Source organism: Brassica napus, chromosome A8 (assembly GCF_020379485.1).
Source record: "Brassica napus cultivar Da-Ae chromosome A8, Da-Ae, whole genome shotgun sequence".
Taxonomy (NCBI): domain Eukaryota; kingdom Viridiplantae; phylum Streptophyta; class Magnoliopsida; order Brassicales; family Brassicaceae; genus Brassica; species Brassica napus.
Window position 1 is genome coordinate 17,325,106 of NC_063441.1, and position 18,066 is coordinate 17,343,171.

An 18,066-nucleotide genomic window follows, 5' to 3' on the forward strand; every position below is an offset into this window, starting at 1 on the left:
TAGACATAATCGAATAGGTAGAACTGTATGAGTTTAAAGCTCTAGGATCATATTTAAACTGAACTTGTCTTAATCCCAATCCAAAATGAAAACTCAATCTATAAAGTGAACTAAATTTGCAAGCGGATATAACAAATAGGTTCATGTGTTTATTGAAGTATTTAGTTAACCAATGTATGTTACAAAAAAAAAAAAAAAAAAAAAAAAGTTAACCAATGTACCTCAGAATGTTTGGTAAATTATGCTCTTAATCTTTAATTTCAATAATTCTATTCCCTAAAACTATAAACAAGTGCCTAAGACCATCCTCTATAATAGAGGTGGGTTTTACTCCAATGTATTTCTCTAAAATAGAGATCTCTACATATAGAGCAAAATATAGAGGAATGCTATTTCTTCCTCTATAAATAGAGGAAAAAATAGCAATCTCTATTTTAGAGGCAAAAATAGAGATGGATTGGAGTAGTTTTGCCTCTAAATGCGATTATAGAGGTGGAAATAGAGGTGGGTTGGAGATGCTCTAATGTATTCTGAAGCTGTGCTTCTTTTGTTTTATTTTCATACACCAGCCTGTATGTATCGTGGTGTTTGAGATATAAGAACACATGGTAGGCCCTGTGTATGATTGTTTTCTCTACGGATCATATATGTTCTACTTTTATCCAATTGTTTAAATTCGTAAGGAAAACTATATCACAAATGAATAAAAACTGAACATGTGTCTTGTATATGCATCATAACGAATGGAAAAATAATAAAGAATCACGTTCTATTAGTATCTTTCACGTCGAGGAGAGCCAGCTCATTGAAAGTGACCCAAAAAAAACTGAAATGTAAACAGCGAACACACAATGACACAAATGGAGATGGACCTACCAAACATCAATTACAGCCCAACCACTCTTTGAATATAGAGATATTCATATCTCCACTAATCGATCATTTCACATAAATTCACAATACTTGATTATTCAAAAGAAAATGTAGAAGAAAATTATATTATAGTAAAACTGTAACTGTAAGTTTACATAACGCAACCTTTTTTTAATAAAACGGTGTTTTTTCGTGATAAAGTACCGTCCCTGTGAAAAGATAAAACGAATATTGAGCAACTTTTACGTACCAATAATAATGGAAACCAGAACAAAAGCATAACAATAACCAAAAAAACAAATTAAAACAACTTCTGTTTTGTTTACTTAAACTATTTATAAAGGCATCGAGCCAACATTGTAACCACTACTCATCACAAGAGACAGAGAGAGAGCAAAGCCTCACCGTCACCAATGGGGACTCACCTTTCGAAACAGCTCGAGCGTCGCAAAGCCATCTCCACCGAGAAAAAAGCCCTCGCCGATCTCCAGCAATCCTGCGGCTGCGAGTTTCCCGGCTGCGACTACACCCCCTCCGATCGCAAAACCTGGATGGCCGGCGTTGGACCCGACAAGCTCCACATCAACAAGATCGTCTGGCCAGGGACTCACGACTCCGCCACCAACAAGATCGGGATCCGCTTCGTCTCCCGCCCCTTCGCGCAGTGCCAGTCTCTCTCCATCTACAACCAGCTCGTCGCCGGCACTCGAGTCCTCGACATCCGCGTCCAAGAAGACCGACGTGTGTGCCACGGTATCCTCAAAACCTACAGCGTCGACGTCGTTTTAACCGACCTCAAACGGTTTCTCTCGGAAACCGAATCAGAGATCGTCATCCTCGAGATCAGAACGGAGTTCGGACACGAGGATCCCCCGGAGTTCGATAAGTACCTCGTGGAGCAGCTCGGCGACCACCTGATCCACCAGGACGATGGCGTGTTCGGCAAGACAGTCGCCGAGCTGCTCCCAAAGAGGGTGATATGCGTTTGGAAACCGAGGAAGTCGCCTCAGCCTAAGCGCGGGGATCCGCTGTGGAGCGCGGGGTACTTGAAAGACAACTGGATCGATACCGATCTTCCTTCGACGAAATTCGAGAGCAACTTGAAGCATTTGAGCCAGCAGCAGCCGGCTGCTTCGAGGAAGTTTTTCTACAGGGTGGAGAACACTGTCACTCCGCAGCCTGATAACCCGATATTGTGTGTTAAACCGGTCACTAACCGGATTCATTGTTATGCCAAGGTGTTTATTATTGAGTGTGTGAAGAGAGGATGTGCTGACAAGCTGCAGATATTTTCGACGGATTTTATTGATAAGGATTTTGTTGATGCTTGCGTTGGCCTCACTTTTGCAAGAGCTGAGGGGAAGGCTTGAGTGTTTATATATGAGTGGAATTCGAGTAGAGACATTGTTTGTATATTTGTTTTATAGAAAAAAGAATCAGAGCACATGGCTGGTGTTAGGGGTTCCTTGTGTATTAATCAAGTCGTTTATTTGTATGGAAACATGTCAGTGTGTGTGTGTGTGTATTTGAATTGAGGCTGTATATTCATCATATTCATTACTGAATGCAGTTATGTACATTCTGGAGATACTAGTAAAAATTTGTGTTTCTTTTTCTTTATGCAAGTACAAAATAGAAATGCAGTGAGATTGATCATTCTGACTGAAGCCAGAGAACCACCAAAATAAATATCAGAAACGAATGACCGGAGATCACTGAAGGCGACAGTTAATGCAGCGAGCAAATGAGATTCAGTTGAAGACATGACAGAATGACACAAGTCTTGAAGAAACAATTTGGGCTAGGAGAGAGAGGACTAACACGGAGCATCACAGCTCTTCAAGAATTACAAGTCTTGAACAATCAATGGGAGGAGGAGGTGCATAAGGGCTGTAGTTGGGAGCTATCTCAATGAGTGTCGAGGGTAATAGAAGATCCACCATGAGTGCTTGTGTCACACCCCCTGAAAATATTCATTAGTTTATTATTATAGGTACCAAGAGGCATGTCAGTGGCAAGCAATGCATCTTGATCTTGAACTTTATGATTCAACAAATATGCTCAGAAGTCAGTCAAAAATAATTAATCCCGTCTTATTTAGTGGACCATCACAAAATAAATGTGCTTTACATATAAGTTGTGTGCAAGTCTCATCATTAGCATTCTCATTTTTCTTGCCTTTTTATTTGCTTAACCCTACCGGTCCCTACGTCTGCAAAGACAAAATAAAGCATGGGACGCGGGGCCAACTTTCCACCTTATAATGGGCCGAATCTCAAGCACAATGGAGCTTATGGGCTATTTCACACGAAAATGGAGGATTAGGGGTGGAACCCTTCACTCCTGAAAAGGCAAAAGCAAACCCACTTGCCGCCAAATAGCTCTTCTGCTTCTAGCTAATCAAATGAATTACACAACACAGCATTTTACTCAAACGAGCAAAGACATTATTAATAGGCAGAAAACATTACATATCCGATACCATTTGGCCCACTCTAAAACGTTTTTTAGTTTGTTTAATCCTACTGGATTTTTTAAAATAATTGCAGAAGATATAATTTGTCAGGTTTCAGGCATAGAGCCCAGTAAACACACACCACAACAAATCTAGGGAAAAATAAAATAAATATAAAGAACAAAACCCATACCAAGTGACTTCCCAGTCTTTCTCAGCTCTCTCTCTCTCTTCCACAACAACAAAGATCTTCACTTTTCACTAGATCCTACCAAGACTCCAAGAGTAGTGAGACTAAGAAACTGTAATGGATCTTTCTTCTCTTCGCGGCTCTTCCTCTCTGACACTGAGCTTCATAGTTCTGCTCTTGGCTTCCACAGGTAAAATCAGTTCTTCATTCTCTCACTCACTTACTGTCTCAACTCAGTTTCAAAGTTTTTCTTTTCTTTCTCTCTGTCTTATTTGTTTTTCTTTAACATATACTATTAGGTTCTTATGGTTCAACCTTCACATTTGCTAACCGGTGCGGCTTCACCGTCTGGCCCGGAATCCTAGCCAATGCTGGCTCTCCTACTCTCTCCACCACCGGTTTTGAGCTCCCTAAGGGCACCTCACGCTCTCTCCAAGCCCCTACCGGTTGGTCCGGTCGTTTCTGGGCTCGTACCGGTTGCAGCTTCGACGGTTCCGGCTCCGGTACCTGCAAAACCGGAGACTGCGGCTCAAACCAAGTCGAATGCGTCGGACTCGGCGCCGCGCCGCCCGTAACTCTCGCCGAGTTCACTCTAGGCACCGGCGGCGACGACTTTTACGACGTCAGCCTCGTCGACGGTTACAACCTTCCGATGATCGTTGAAGTCGCCGGTGGATCTGGGCAGTGCGCTTCCACGGGCTGCACTTCCGACCTTAACCTTCAGTGCCCCGCTGAGCTGCGTTCCGGCGACGGTGACGCGTGTAAAAGCGCGTGCGAGGCGTTTCGGAGTCCTGAGTACTGTTGCAGCGGCGCGTACGCTACACCTTCCACTTGTAGGCCTTCGGTTTACTCGGAGATGTTCAAAGCAGCGTGTCCTCGCTCCTATAGCTACGCTTACGACGATGCTACGAGCACTTTCACTTGCGCCGGTGGAGATTATACGGTGACGTTTTGCCCTTCATCACCTAGGTAAGTGCCCTCGATTTTCTCATATTTATATAATTATTATTCTCTGTTTTCCACAATTTGTGGGTTTTGTTTTTGAAAAAAATGTAACTTTTGTCTGTTTAATGAGGTTTCGTAATAATTAAACTTAGGATATACTTTAATGAATGATTTTGGGTGCATGTTTTTTCTTTTTTTAATGTAAAAGCTGAAGTTTGTTTCTCTTCTTTTCATAAACCACCGTTTGTAAAGGCAGAAAGATTCTCCTTGTTTGTAAATAACGATGGATTTTCACGAGAAAGTTTATAGCAAATGTTGCAGAAAATTCCAAACCTGTCTGAAAATGCAAGTTGCAATATCTGAAAATTACAGTTGTATTGATTAGTGTTGGTTTTTTTCGTTTCATTGTAAGCAGTCAGAAATCAACGAGCTACCCCACCCCGGTACAAGACTCGTCGGCGACCTCACAAGGTTCGGACCCCGTGCCCGGTTCAGATACAGGTTACTCGGGTCAGGGTCAACAACAGTCTCAAGGTCAGGGTCAACAACAGGCTCAGGATCAGGGTTATGGATACGGGTCTCAGGGTACTGGGTCGCAGGTTGGTTCGGGAGAGACGATGTTACAAGACGGATCATGGATGGCTGGTTTGGCTATGGGAGACTCTAGCAGATTAACCGGTGCTTCACTAGCAATGCTACTCGCCGGATTTACCTTTGTGTTTCCTTTTATTCTCTCGTAGCATCATCGTCTTTGACTTTCCCTTTGTTTAATGTTAGACTGTCTTGTTGATAATCAGTTTTTTTTTCTCAAGTAGGACTGCAACAATTTGGGGTTTTAGGTTGTTTTGTATTGGAGCTTTGTGTGTGCGTGTTCTTGCTTCATCTGTCTTTAAAGAATGTTTGTTTAATGTTCGACATTGTGAGATATGTTTTGTGATTTAATCATCTCAAGTGGTTATAGTTTTAGATCTAAAGCACCATTAGTTAAGTAACTAATCGTTAATTGAAATCGATATTTATTGTGTTGTTTGGTCTACTCAAATCTTAGAGAATTAATAAGTCTATATGATAATGTTGCCAGAGCCAAGCTGGACCTCACACTTCATGGCAGAATTTGAATCATGCCACTTATCTTTTTTTATTTACTTTTTGACGATTCTACTGATTTGATGTCTCCTTATGTCAGAAATTTATATAATACTACTTATTAAAGTTTTCCCACGCCACAAAGCCACAGTAGCGTCTCATTTCATGTCCTTTATTGACCCGTTGTCACTTATTGTCTCCACCACCACCAGTACATTTAGTTGTATTCATTTATAATGTTGAATTGTTGATTGAAAGTTTGCAAAAAAAACCTATTCTATCTCTTATTGATGACCCTAGACTTGAAGTATATCTATCGACCATTTAAGATTCGCAGTGCATCTTAACGCATAAACACACGTTAGATTCGGAGCCTGACATGTTTGGTCTCAGGGTCTCGAGACAGCGAGAAAGATGAATTCACCGTTTTACCCTCGTATATGATGCTGACTCGATACTCTCCTAAAAATCCCAAGAAGCTGAAGGTTCCATGGTCGTCCGTCTTTGCCTTAACTTCACCGGTAGTCCATTCTAGCAGCTTCTTATCCACCACGTCTCCGGTAGGAAGGTTAATAAACTTATCGTCAGTAAGGCACATTTGGTAACAGCCGTTAGGGTGAAGTGCGGTCCATAGAATTATACCGTTCACCGATGGATGCGAGAATCCTTCACGTAACACTTGCTCCAAATAAATCGCCTGCAAACAATTTTAGTTTATTTGTTGTGTTATATATTATGAAAAAAAATCTTGTAATTTATCACCAAAAATGCTGATGAGTTCATTCCACTACTATAACTATGGTTCATATGATATGAAAAGTATATAATTTATTACCAAAATGCAAATGAATCCTTTAATCGTATCAACTATATTATATTTTTTGTTAGCTACTACCTAGATAACCAGAAAATAAACCGCAAAATTTACACCAAAACAAGATTCACTATTTCAAAATGGTAGTTAATTATGCACTAAACCGAGTTAAACCGGAAGGACGAGTCGAAGAATGTTTACCTGAGTGCGGTGGTCGAGAGTGGAGCTGATATCAATCTCAGTGAGCCAAACCGGAAGCTCAAGCGTGGCGAGTTTGTCGAGGTTGGCTCTCATCAGCGCCACGTTAGGCCTCGTGAAGTGACCCTCTAGCCCAACTCCGTCCATCCTCATACCGCCTCCGTCGTACCTTTCTAGCTCCCTGACCCTCGCGATATACTCATCGACCGTTGACCTCTCGTCACTGCAAGTCTCCACCACGTTGAAATCATTAAGGAACAGTGTCGCAAGCGAGTCAAGCTCACGCGCCGCCGCGAATAACTCGTACGAAGCGTTCTTCCCCAACCGGCTTTCGTAGAAGTCGAAGTGAAGCATCTCGTTGCTCACGTCCCAGTGCACGAACTCTCCTCTGTAACGAGTCATAAGGCTTCTGATACGTTGGTTAACCGCGGACCGGAGATCTTCCCCGGTTAGATTGCGAACCCAGTCGGGAGTGTATTTGGGATCTTCCCAGAAGATGTTGTGGCCACGAGCGATGATTCTGTTTGCCCTGACGAAACTCATCATCTTGTCAGCGAATGTGTAGTTTAGTTTGCCTTGGTGGGGCTCGGTGGCGTACCATTTAAGCTCGTTCTCGAAGACAGTCGCGTCGAATCTCTTCACGAACCACTCCTACGAAATAAACCGAATAATAATGTAACGTTGCATGAATTGTTATGGAAGTAGCTGATGCAATATATAATGTAACGTCGCATTTGCATGAATTGTTATGGAAGTGGCTTACTTGGTAAGGGATGTTTCCAAGGATTGTCTTGGAGATAGCTGAACCAATGGGGAAGTCTTTAGAGATCTGCTCTACGTTCACAAGTGCTCCTTCAACGCTCTCTCCGTTTTCTCCGGCCACGTGAATCGTCACTGCTCTTTTTCTCGCCTGAAAATAAGTTTTCACATAAAGATTGTCAAAAAATTTCAGATATTTTCTATATTAGAAAGTCTTGTTTTGTATTTTACAGTGTTAATGAAGTAATCTTGGTTGTTCTTCCATTGATCCTGCGTGAAGGGCTGAAGCGATGCACTCGCCACTTCTAATTGGGTTTTACCATCGTCGTTTGTTGTCTGCATTATTACTAATAATTTATTAGGATTGTTTTTAACAAATAAGTTGGATTATGTAACCAAATCTTTTGAGCATTAATGTATATGGAATAGACCTCAAAGAAGAGTATGGATAGTTGGGAAGGAGAGTCAAGAAGGAAGCCGCCTTTGAGGAAAGACCAGCAACCTTGTTTTGCAGATACAGAACCTACACAGTTTAATGTGGCGTTGTCTGATCTCAGCTTTGCTCTTACACGAGCTGTTGATGCAGAACCAGCCTCTATCTTCACCCAAACTATGTTTAAAAGAAAAAAATCAGTAGTCTCAAACCAATCAGATGATGGTTTCATTGAGTTATTTAATATCAGAAGGGAAATGATACTTAACTGGAGAAGCAATAGATGGTGTTTTGCGTGAGATTGTGCAATATGTAAGCTGGTGTGTAGCTAGCACCAATGCTTCTGAGAGTGTCTCTGCCTGACACAGAAGCTTCTTCGCCTTTCAGCATCCCTCCATTGTAAAGTGGTTTCTCTGGCTCTGCTCTACACTGCTCATTTCGGTTGTGTTTTTTTTTCAGAAATCAGTAATTACATAATTCAACATATGAACGATTAGTTTACAATATTAAATAAATGTAACAATCCAAAGCTTAAAACCTCTGTATAGGCAGTAGAATCGTAGAAAGGTCCATCTGCACATGAAGATCAATCTATCAAGCTAAAAAGTCTTGTATATAATATGGTGTAGGATCATAAGTACCATTTGACGAAGAAACAAGTATGAAAGCGGCGAGGAGCGAATAAATGGCACAAAAAATGAAACCAATGATGGAAGAATGTTTCATGATTCAGAGCAAGAACACAAAAAATCCTGAGATTTGAAAGGGAAAAGGAGAGAGAGAGAGAGATGAGGGGGATCGATGAAACCAAGTGTGTGTCCTAATATGATTGGATGAAGGTGGTTACACCATTCCCTAATTGGGAAGAGTTTGATTCAGAGAGGGAACACAATATGACAGAGCACACAGTAACCTATTTAGTGAGTTCACGTGACGATGTTGTTATACGCGAAGTGGGTGGGTTCTGTGCAAAGGGCTTCATGTGAACTCGTGCTTTTATATATTTGATTGTTCAGCTACTTTAGTACTTTCTTTCCCCCACGGGAGAATGCTTTCACTACAAGTTATTAACCCATTTCGTACCCTTTTGTTTTGTGTGTGTGTATAAAAAAACTTACGCCTGCAAAATTGAAGTGCACGCTCTTGTAGTCCAGTCCCCAGGGACCATTTTCCTCTCGCATGCGACGCTTTGGGCTCTAATGGGCTTATTCTCATTAAGCCCAATGGGCTCAAATAATTATTTTAATTGTTTTTCCTTTAAGCCCGTTTCGAACACAGATGGAGTTTGAAATTATTTAGCCCCTGGTCAAAGGATCTGATCTATACATTATTTTTTTTGGGTCGAGGATCTATACATTATTTAATGTTTTCTTCCTGTATTTTCCTTAAGCAATAATGTTGTAAAGACTAAAGAGACACTAAAAATATTGAAGTGCGACTAAATATAACACTTATGTAATAAAAAGTCATTTTCATTACATTACTTTTTGGACGGTCTAAAACGTAATTATCTTTAAATTTTTTTTTAAAAGAATTTCTGGTGGCGATCATCTTCGCTTCGCCGCTTGGGCGGTGGCCGTAGTTACTAATTAACTGCGATTAACCGCAAATGATAATTAAAGTCTCGTCGTCTTCTGCTACTACTGTCACCTTCTCCACTTTTTAGCTCAATCCTTCTCCTCCAGAGAGGCTGAGCTTTCTCCTCTCTCTCTCTCCGACACCATGGCTGCTGACGACGGCGACGCCGCGATCTCCTCCTCCTCCTCCCCTCTTCTCTCCAAACCCTCCACGTCAGCTCTCGATTCCCCGCGTCGAAGTAGCGATCCCGAATCCGACCCGACACAGTTCCTCCAGATCTCTTACAACTTCGGTCCTAGACCTTTCAAAGACGTCGCTTTCCTCCTCCTCTTCGACCTCTTCGTCTTCTCCACCTTCGGCTTCGGCGTCTTCTCCGTCTTCCATAGGAATACTGATTACGGCGACTCCTCTTCCTTCTCCTACGATCTCGCCTCAAGCTCCTGCGTCAAAGCTTCCACCTTTACGAGTTTTTCGAATAGTTATTGGTCTTCTTCTGATCCGGTCTTTGAGAAGGATTTGATCTGGACCCTTGTTGTAACGCTAATCTTAAGCGCGCCGTTTTGTTTCGTTGTTCTCCTTTTGCTCAAACACTACACTAAGCAGATAGTTTACGCTTGTCTACCTCTCTTCGTCCTGTTCCCAGTCTTCTTCAATGTTTATTGGTTCGTCGCTTGTACTCTTAGCTCCTCTTGTAGCGACGCACTCCCTCTAGCTTACAGAGTCCTTCTCCTAGTGTTTGTTTTCTTGATCGTGGGGGTCATTGTCTGGATCATTGTAGCGAACTGGCATAGAATCGAGCTGACGATTCAGATCATCGGTGTTGCGTCGGATGCACTGTCCAAAAACTTGAAGCTTTTTGTTGTGTTGCCGTTGTTGATCCTCGGGTTGGTTGTGTACTACGCGCCGGTTGTGGTGTTCTTGGTGTTTGCGAGGTTTAACGGCGAGTTTGTGCCGAGGGAGGTGGATGGTGATGAGTATGTTTGTGAGTGGAAGGAAGATTCTTGGGTTCCTGCTTACTACGCTCTTGCTATCATAACTATGATTTGGTCTCTTGCTGTAATGGTGGAGATGCAAGTGTATGTTATCAGTGGAGCTATTGCTCAGTGGTATTTCTCTAAGGAAGACTCTATGCCTAAGAAATGCATACGGAGCTCTTTGAGGTGATTGTGATTGTGATTGTGATTCCCCCTTTGATTCCTTTAGTTTATGTGCAGTGTTTGACATCTCTGTTTCTCTTTCAGGAACGCGTTTGGTCAATCCTTTGGTACGATATGTCTCTCGGGGATCCTCGTAGGGGTTGTTCGTGTTGTCAGAGCCATTGTGGACAACGCGAGAGAAGAGAATCCACAAGGGATAGTGAACTTTGCTCTTCGTTGCTGTGCAAACGCCTTGCTTGGAGCTTTTGACTATCTCAACAAGTTCACAATCAACTTTGCTGCGATAACAGGCGAGTCTTACTGCACCTCTGCCAAAATGACTTACGAGCTGTTAAGACGCAACCTGCTCTCAGCTGTTTTTGTGGAAACAGTTTCCACTCGGATCCTAACCGGGATTGTCTTTGTCCTCTCAGCTGCTTATGCGGTCGCGGTGAGTATAAGACAACTTGTGCTTCTTCTCACTAACCAAACCTTTGAGTTACTAATTTTGGTGTTATGTTGTGAAAAACAGACATGGGCTGTTCTAAGAGGAGTGAGCAGCTTGGGTGTAGATTCGTACTTGGTGGCTATTCTGGCGTGGCTCTTGCTGACTGTGGTCTTGGCTTTCTTTGTACATGTTCTTGATAATGTGATAGACACGATCTATGTATGTTACGCGATTGATCGAGACAAGGGAGATGTGTGTAAGCAGGAAGTTCACGAGGTGTATGTTCACTTGCCTATCAGCAGAAGCACAAGATCTGCGCTCATCCCAAATGCTCTTAATGCATAGGAGAAGATGATCCCAATGTCTCTGCCTGTTTTTGTTTTTTTTTGTTTTTTACATTTGTTTTTCACCATTGTAAATTCCTGAGTAGAGTGGATCTGGTGAATTATCGTTTGTATTCCTGGGGATTGATGTTGACGCTATGGGATAATTTTGAATAAAAACAGAGTTTTAGGAATAAACAAGGCATCGATATTCGGATTGGTTATTTTCGGATCTAAATCATTAAATTGCTTAATTATGATCTGGATTATTGATCGTTAGATTACTTAATTCTTTAACACTAGGATAAGACCCGCGCCTTGCGCGGGATTAAGTTATTATTTTTATTATATTTTGGAGAATGAAACAATAGTTTGGCTTCATTTGGATTACGGGTGTTCAATCCGGATATCGGGTTGGTTTCGGTTCGGTTCGGTTTTTTCGGTATTTGGTTAGTAAAATATAACTACTATTCTAAATCCATATTTACTTTGACTTTAGTCTTTCACGTACTTTTGAAAGATTTCAACTGGACGACTAAATTGATCAGCCAATCTTGTTGCTTTAAATCATTAGTGTTTATATATATATATATTATTTAGTTTGAATATTTATTAAATAAAAATTCATATGCGTTATATTTTATGATTATTTGTAACTTATTATAACAAAAAAATAATCTATTGATCACAAAATTTTCAGAGTGGGAATATTCAAATTTCTAATAATATATAAACATTTGAAAAATTCAAATATAACATATAAGAAAAAATATAAATGTTTTTATTATATATTTAATGTGATTTTTTAATATCTTTCAATAATATAAAATTAAAAAAAAAGAACTAAGATACCAAAATTGTTATCAAATATTTATTATTCATAATAATTAATTTTCATATATAAGTTAATCATATTAGGTAATTTAGTAGCTTCTAATAAAGGAAAGTGCAAAAAAAATTTTGGTAGATTATTTATCAATTCGATAGTTAGTTTAATAAAAATATAATGTAAGTCAAGATGGACCAACCTATTTTTCTAAGAATAGTATATTTTATATAGTCATTTATTAAATGAGAATTTATAATCATACAGTTTTATGATCATTCATATCATTTTATAACTGAATATTTAAATCATCGATAACAAAATTTTCAATGTGAAATCGTTAATAAGTTTATAATTTATAAATGTTTTTGAAAATTCATTGAAAGTTTAAATATTAAAATATTTATGTAATCTTATGGTATATAGTATAATCTATATATATATATAAATATATATGTTTTATTATTAAATGATATTTTTTACTCATATGGTTTTAAAATAATGTGTATCTTCTTATAATATTAAATAAAAGTTCATATTAATACAATTTTATGATCATTTGTAACTTATTATGACAAAAAAAATAATCTATTGATCACAAAATTTTCAGAGTGGGGATCTTCAAATTTCTAATAATTTATAGACGTTTTGAAAAATTCAAAATATAACATATAAGAAAAATTAAAAATGTTTTTATTATATATTTAATGTGATTTTTAAATATATTTTAATAATATAAAATTAAAAAAAGAACTAAGATACAAAAGTTGTTATCAAATATTTATTATTCATTATAATTAATTTTCATATATACGTTAATCATATTAGGTAATTTCGTAGCTTTTATTTAAGGAAAGTGCAAAACATTTTTTGGTACGTTATTTATCAATTCGATAGTTAGTTTAATAAAAAGTGTAATATAAGTTAAGATGGACCAACCTATTTTTCTAGAAATAGTATATTTTGTATAGTTATTTATTAAATAAGAATTTATAATCATACGGTTCTATGATCGTTCATATCGTTTTATAACAAAATATTTAAATCATCGATAACAAAATTTTCAATCTGAAATCTTTAATAAGTTTATAATTTATAAATGTTCTTGAAAATTCATTGAAAGTTTTAATATTAAAATATTTATGTAATCTTATGATATATAGTGTTTAATATTCATATATATTAGGGCTGTTCAATATGGTAAAACCGAACCGTACCGAACCGAACCGAACCGAAATAGACAATATGGTTTGGTTTTGGTATATACCATATAAACCGAATGGATATAACTTTATAAAAACCGTAGGATTTGGATATGGTTTGGTATATAACCGATTAAACCGAATAAACCGAACAAAACCGATTAAAAATAGAAACATGTAAATATGTGTCTATTTTATAACGATACATGAAAATCTATTTGTTACATAAGTTAAATTTATGTTAATAACTATTACCATAATTTTATAGTAATAAAAAACCTTAATTTGTAAAACACTTGAACTATAACTAAATAACAATACATCACAATTCAGACATTTTATTTTCTAAGTCTTTTTTTGATCTTTTTTCTTTATTTTAGTCTTCACTAAATTAATATGAAGATTATAAATTTGATGGATAATAATTAATGGAAAATTTTTAATTGAAAAAGCATGACTTTAATGAACACTAAATATGGAAGAGTGGAAAAACTTTTCCTTCATGTTTATATAAATGACGGTGTTGACAATATGACTCTAAAATTCATATAATATGATCTCAAACAAAATAATTATGTTTTTTGGTATAAAACCGAATAAACCGAAAACCGACGGTATATAAACCGAACCGAACCGAAGTAAATATGGATTTAGAATGGTAGTTATATTTTACTAACCGAAATACCAAAAACCGAAAAAAACCGAACCGAAACCGAACCGATATCCGGATTGAACACCCCTAATATATATATATTTATTTATTTTATTATTAAATGATATTTTTTACTCATATGGTTTTAAAATCATGTGTATCTTCTTATAATAAAAATGTTAAACCATTGATCATTAATTTTTAACATAATAATTTTAATAGTTTTAGTCATTTATTGTCATATTTAAAAATTCAAAATATAACATATACGAAAAAATCTAAATTTTATTTTTATAGCTAATTTGATTGTTTAATTTATTTTAATAATATAAAATTAAACAAAAAAATGATGGAGGAGATATACATTGTTATCAAATCTTTATTATTAAACTCATTAATTGTCATATATATATTAGTCATTTATGGTAATTCCGTAGGTTTTATTTAATGAAAGAAAATATCATATCATATCATTATATCATATAGTTTGATCAACTTATGTATCTAACAACATATAAAAATCGAATGTAGACCTACTTATTTTTCAATTGAATGTAATTGACTACCTAATTGAGTGCCACCTATGCATTGGGGCCTCTTTTAATTAATACAAAATTGAGGTTACATCTTTTCAAATGTTTCTCAATTAATATATAAGGGATGTCTTGGATTAGATTCAAAACATTTGGTCATTTGGATCAACTAAGTATTTGAATTTTTTTGTAAAACTAGATCTATCCGAGTTTATAATTTTAGGTAATCATAGTTTTAGATAGAACACAGACGTAATCATAGTTTTAAATATTCATGTGTTTTGGTTGGGTATGAATTGGTTATTAGCAGATCATGTCTATTTAAAACGATTTTTCGGATTTTATATTCGAATTTTTTGGATTCAAATCTATTCGGATTAATTATTTTTGGTTTTGGTTCTTTTGGATAAATGAATTTTGGACTCAATTAGGTTTTCATAAATTAGGTTTTGATAAAATATTTAAGCCTAGAATAAATTTTGTTTGGTTCTTGTATCCACAAATTGGTGACCCTAGACTTGAAGTATATCTATCGACCATTTAAGAGCAGGATTAACGGGGACGCTTGGAGAAGTGCTAAAGGGTGGGCTCCACGGCAAAAGACGAAGCAGCGACGTCAAAGACGCCAGATTAATCGTCGGGTTTTGTTGGATCTTGTACTGTTTCGCGGGCTCCATTAACACGTGGCGGTCCGTGATTGGCTCGTTTTTAATTTTTTTTTTTTAAAAAAAAAATCAGACAAAAAACTAAAAAATAAAAATAAAATAAGCACTCCACTTGGGGTGCTAGGTTAATGGTGCTCTAAGATTCGCAGTGCATCTTAACACATAAAACACACGTTAGATTCGGAGCCTGACATGTTTGGTCTCAGGGTCTCGAGACAGCGAGAAAGATGAATTCACCGTTTTACCCTCGTATATGATGCTGACTCGATACTCTCCTAAAAATCCCAAGAAGCTGAAGGTTCCATGGTCGTCCGTCTTTGCCTTAACTTCACCGGTAGTCCATTCTAGCAGCTTCTTATCCACCACGTCTCCGGCAGGAAGGTTAATAAACTTATCGTCAGTAAGGCACATTTGGTAACAGCCGTTAGGGTGAAGTGCGGTCCATAGAATTATACCGTTCACTGATGGGTGCGAAAATCCTTCACGTAACACTTGCTCCAAATAAAGCGCCTGTTACACATTTTAGTTTATTTGTTGTGTTATAATGAAAAAACTAATTGTAATTTATCACCAAAAATGCTGATGAATGGTTCATTCCACTACTATGACCATGGTTCCTACTTCCTATGATATGAAAAGTATATAATTTATTACCAAAATGCAAATGACTCGTTCAATATTATTTTTGTTAGCTAGATAACCAAAATCGCTTGTGCACAAAAAAATAAAAATAACCAAAATCGTGTCAAATAAACCGCAAAATTTACACCAAAACAAGATTCACTATTTCAAAATGATGGTCAATTTTGCACTAAACCGAGTTAAACCGGAAATCAGGTCTGACAATGTTTACCTGAGTGCGGTGGTCGAGAGTGGAGCTGATATCAATCTCAGTGAGCCATACCGGAAGCTCAAGCGTGGCGAGTTTGTCAAGGTTGGCTCTCATCAGCGCCACGTTAGGCCTCGTGAAGTGACCCTCTAGCCCAACTCCGTCCATCCTCATACCGCCTCCGTCGTACCTTTCTAGCTCCCTGACCCTCGCGATATACTCATCGACCGTTGACCTCTCGTCGCTGCAAGTCTCCACCACGTTGAAATCATTAAGGAACAGAGTCGCAAGCGAGTCAAGCTCACGCGCCGCCGCGAATAACTCGTACGAAGCGTTCTTCCCCAACCGGCTTTCGTAAAAGTCGAAGTGAAGCATCTCGTTGCTCACGTCCCAGTGCACAAACTCTCCTCTGTAACGAGTCATAAGGCTCGTTATACGCTGGTTAACCGCGGACCGGAGATCTTCCCCGGTTAGATTACGAACCCAGTCGGGAGTGTATTTGGGATCTTCCCAGAAGATGTTGTGGCCACGAGCGATGATTCTATTAGCTCTGACGAAACTCATCATCTGATCCGCGAATGTGTAGTTTAGCTTGCCTTGATGGGGCTCCGTTGCGTACCATTTAAGCTCGTTCTCGAAGACAGTCGCGTCGAATCTCTTCACGAACCACTCCTACGAGATAAACCAAATAATATGTAACGTTGCATGAATTGTTATGGAAGTGTAGCTGATGCAATAATGTAACGTCGCATTTGCATGAATTGTTATGGAAGTGGCTTACTTGGTAAGGGATGTTTCCGAGGATTGTTTTGGAGATAGCTGATCCAATGGGGAAGTCTTTAGCGATCTGCTCTACGTTCACCACTGCTCCTTCAGCGCTCTCTCCGTTTTCTCCGGCCACGTGAATTGTCACTGCTCTTTTTCTCGCCTGAAAATAAGTTTTCACATAAAGATTGTCAAAAAATTTCAGATATTTTCTATAGTAGAAAGTCTTGTTTTGTATTTTACAGTGTTAATGAAGTAATCTTGGTTGTTCTTCCATTGATCCTGCGTGAAGGGCTGAAGCGATGCACTCGCCACTTCTAATTGGGTTTTACCATCGTCGTTTGTTGTCTGCATTATTAGGAATTTTTTTAACATTTAAGTTTGATTATGTAACCAAATCTTTTGAGCATTAATGTATATGGAATAGACCTCAAAGAAGAGGATGGATAGTTGGGAAGGAGAGTCAAGAAGGAAGCCGCCTTTGAGGAAAGACCAGCAACCTTGTTTTGCAGATACAGAACCTACGCAGTTTAAGGTGGCGTTGTCTGATCTCAACTTTGCTCTTACACGAGCTGTTGACGCAGAACCAGCCTCTATCTTCACCCAAACTGTATTTTATTTTTCAGTAGTCTCAAACCAATCAGATGATGGTTACATTGAGTTATTTTTATATCAGAAGGGAAATGATACTTAACTGGAGAAGCAATAGATGGTGTTTTGCGTGAGATTGTGCAATATGTAAGCTGGTGTGTAGCTAGCACCAACGCTTCTGAGAGTGTCTCTGCCTGACCCAGAAGCTTCTTCGCCTTTCAGCATCCCTCCATTGTAAAGTGGTTTCTCTGGCTCTGCTCTACACTGCTCATTTCGGTTGTGTTTTTTTTTCAGAAATCAGTATTTACATAATTCAACATATGAACGATTAGTTTACAATATTAAATAAATGTAACAATCCAAAGCTTAAAACCTCTGTATAGGCAATAGAATCGTAGAAAGGTCCATCTGCACATGAAGATCAATCTATCAAGCTAAAAAGTCTTGTATATAATATGGTGTAGGATCATAAGTACCATTTGACGAAGAAACAAGTATGAAAGCGGCGAGGAGCGAATAAATGGCACAGAAAATGAAACCAATGATGGAAGAATGTTTCATGATTCAGAGCAAGAACACAAAAAATCCTGAGATTTGAAAGGGAAAAGGAGAGAGAGAGAGAGAGAGAGAGAGAGAGAGAGAGAGAGAGAGAGAGAGAGAGAGAGAGAGAGAGAGAGAGAGAGAGAGAGAGAGAGAGATGAGGGGGATCGATGAAACCAAGTGTGTGTCCTGATATGATTGGATGAAGGTGGTTACACCATTCCC

General features: G+C 38.2%; 5 protein-coding genes across 5 annotated transcripts; 3 read left to right on the top strand and 2 right to left on the bottom strand.

The window, feature by feature from the left end:
• The first annotated feature begins 1,210 nt into the window (after positions 1-1,210).
• On the top strand, positions 1,211-2,489 carry LOC106361534 (PI-PLC X-box domain-containing protein DDB_G0293730). Its single transcript, XM_013801285.3, has one exon. It carries the CDS (start codon positions 1,287-1,289, stop codon positions 2,241-2,243), a length of 957 nt encoding a protein of 318 aa, XP_013656739.1. The 5' UTR covers positions 1,211-1,286; the 3' UTR covers positions 2,244-2,489.
• Positions 2,490-3,429: 940 nt separating this feature from the next.
• LOC106361535 (thaumatin-like protein 1) lies at positions 3,430-5,408 on the top strand. Its single transcript, XM_048737888.1, has 3 exons — positions 3,430-3,708; positions 3,818-4,487; positions 4,879-5,408. The coding sequence occupies exons 1-3, from the start codon at positions 3,636-3,638 to the stop codon at positions 5,201-5,203; spliced, it is 1,068 nt and encodes a 355-aa protein (XP_048593845.1). The 5' UTR covers positions 3,430-3,635; the 3' UTR covers positions 5,204-5,408.
• Positions 5,409-5,700: 292 nt separating this feature from the next.
• LOC106361536 (endo-1,4-beta-xylanase 5-like) lies at positions 5,701-8,828 on the bottom strand. The gene is made up of 8 exons (XM_013801287.3): positions 8,395-8,828; positions 8,292-8,326; positions 8,023-8,182; positions 7,752-7,930; positions 7,552-7,656; positions 7,325-7,471; positions 6,565-7,212; positions 5,701-6,246 (listed from the first exon to the last, which is right to left on the bottom strand). The coding sequence occupies exons 1-8, from the start codon at positions 8,477-8,479 to the stop codon at positions 5,911-5,913; spliced, it is 1,695 nt and encodes a 564-aa protein (XP_013656741.2). The 5' UTR covers positions 8,480-8,828; the 3' UTR covers positions 5,701-5,910.
• Positions 8,829-9,208: 380 nt separating this feature from the next.
• LOC125577113 (CTL-like protein DDB_G0288717) lies at positions 9,209-11,462 on the top strand. Its single transcript, XM_048737887.1, has 3 exons — positions 9,209-10,491; positions 10,573-10,918; positions 11,000-11,462. The coding sequence occupies exons 1-3, from the start codon at positions 9,476-9,478 to the stop codon at positions 11,258-11,260; spliced, it is 1,623 nt and encodes a 540-aa protein (XP_048593844.1). The 5' UTR covers positions 9,209-9,475; the 3' UTR covers positions 11,261-11,462.
• Positions 11,463-15,271: 3,809 nt separating this feature from the next.
• LOC106389907 (endo-1,4-beta-xylanase 5) lies at positions 15,272-17,943 on the bottom strand. The gene is made up of 8 exons (XM_013830258.3): positions 17,778-17,943; positions 17,675-17,709; positions 17,406-17,565; positions 17,140-17,318; positions 16,954-17,058; positions 16,727-16,873; positions 15,970-16,617; positions 15,272-15,626 (listed from the first exon to the last, which is right to left on the bottom strand). The coding sequence occupies exons 1-8, from the start codon at positions 17,860-17,862 to the stop codon at positions 15,291-15,293; spliced, it is 1,695 nt and encodes a 564-aa protein (XP_013685712.2). The 5' UTR covers positions 17,863-17,943; the 3' UTR covers positions 15,272-15,290.
• Positions 17,944-18,066: the final 123 nt, after the last annotated feature.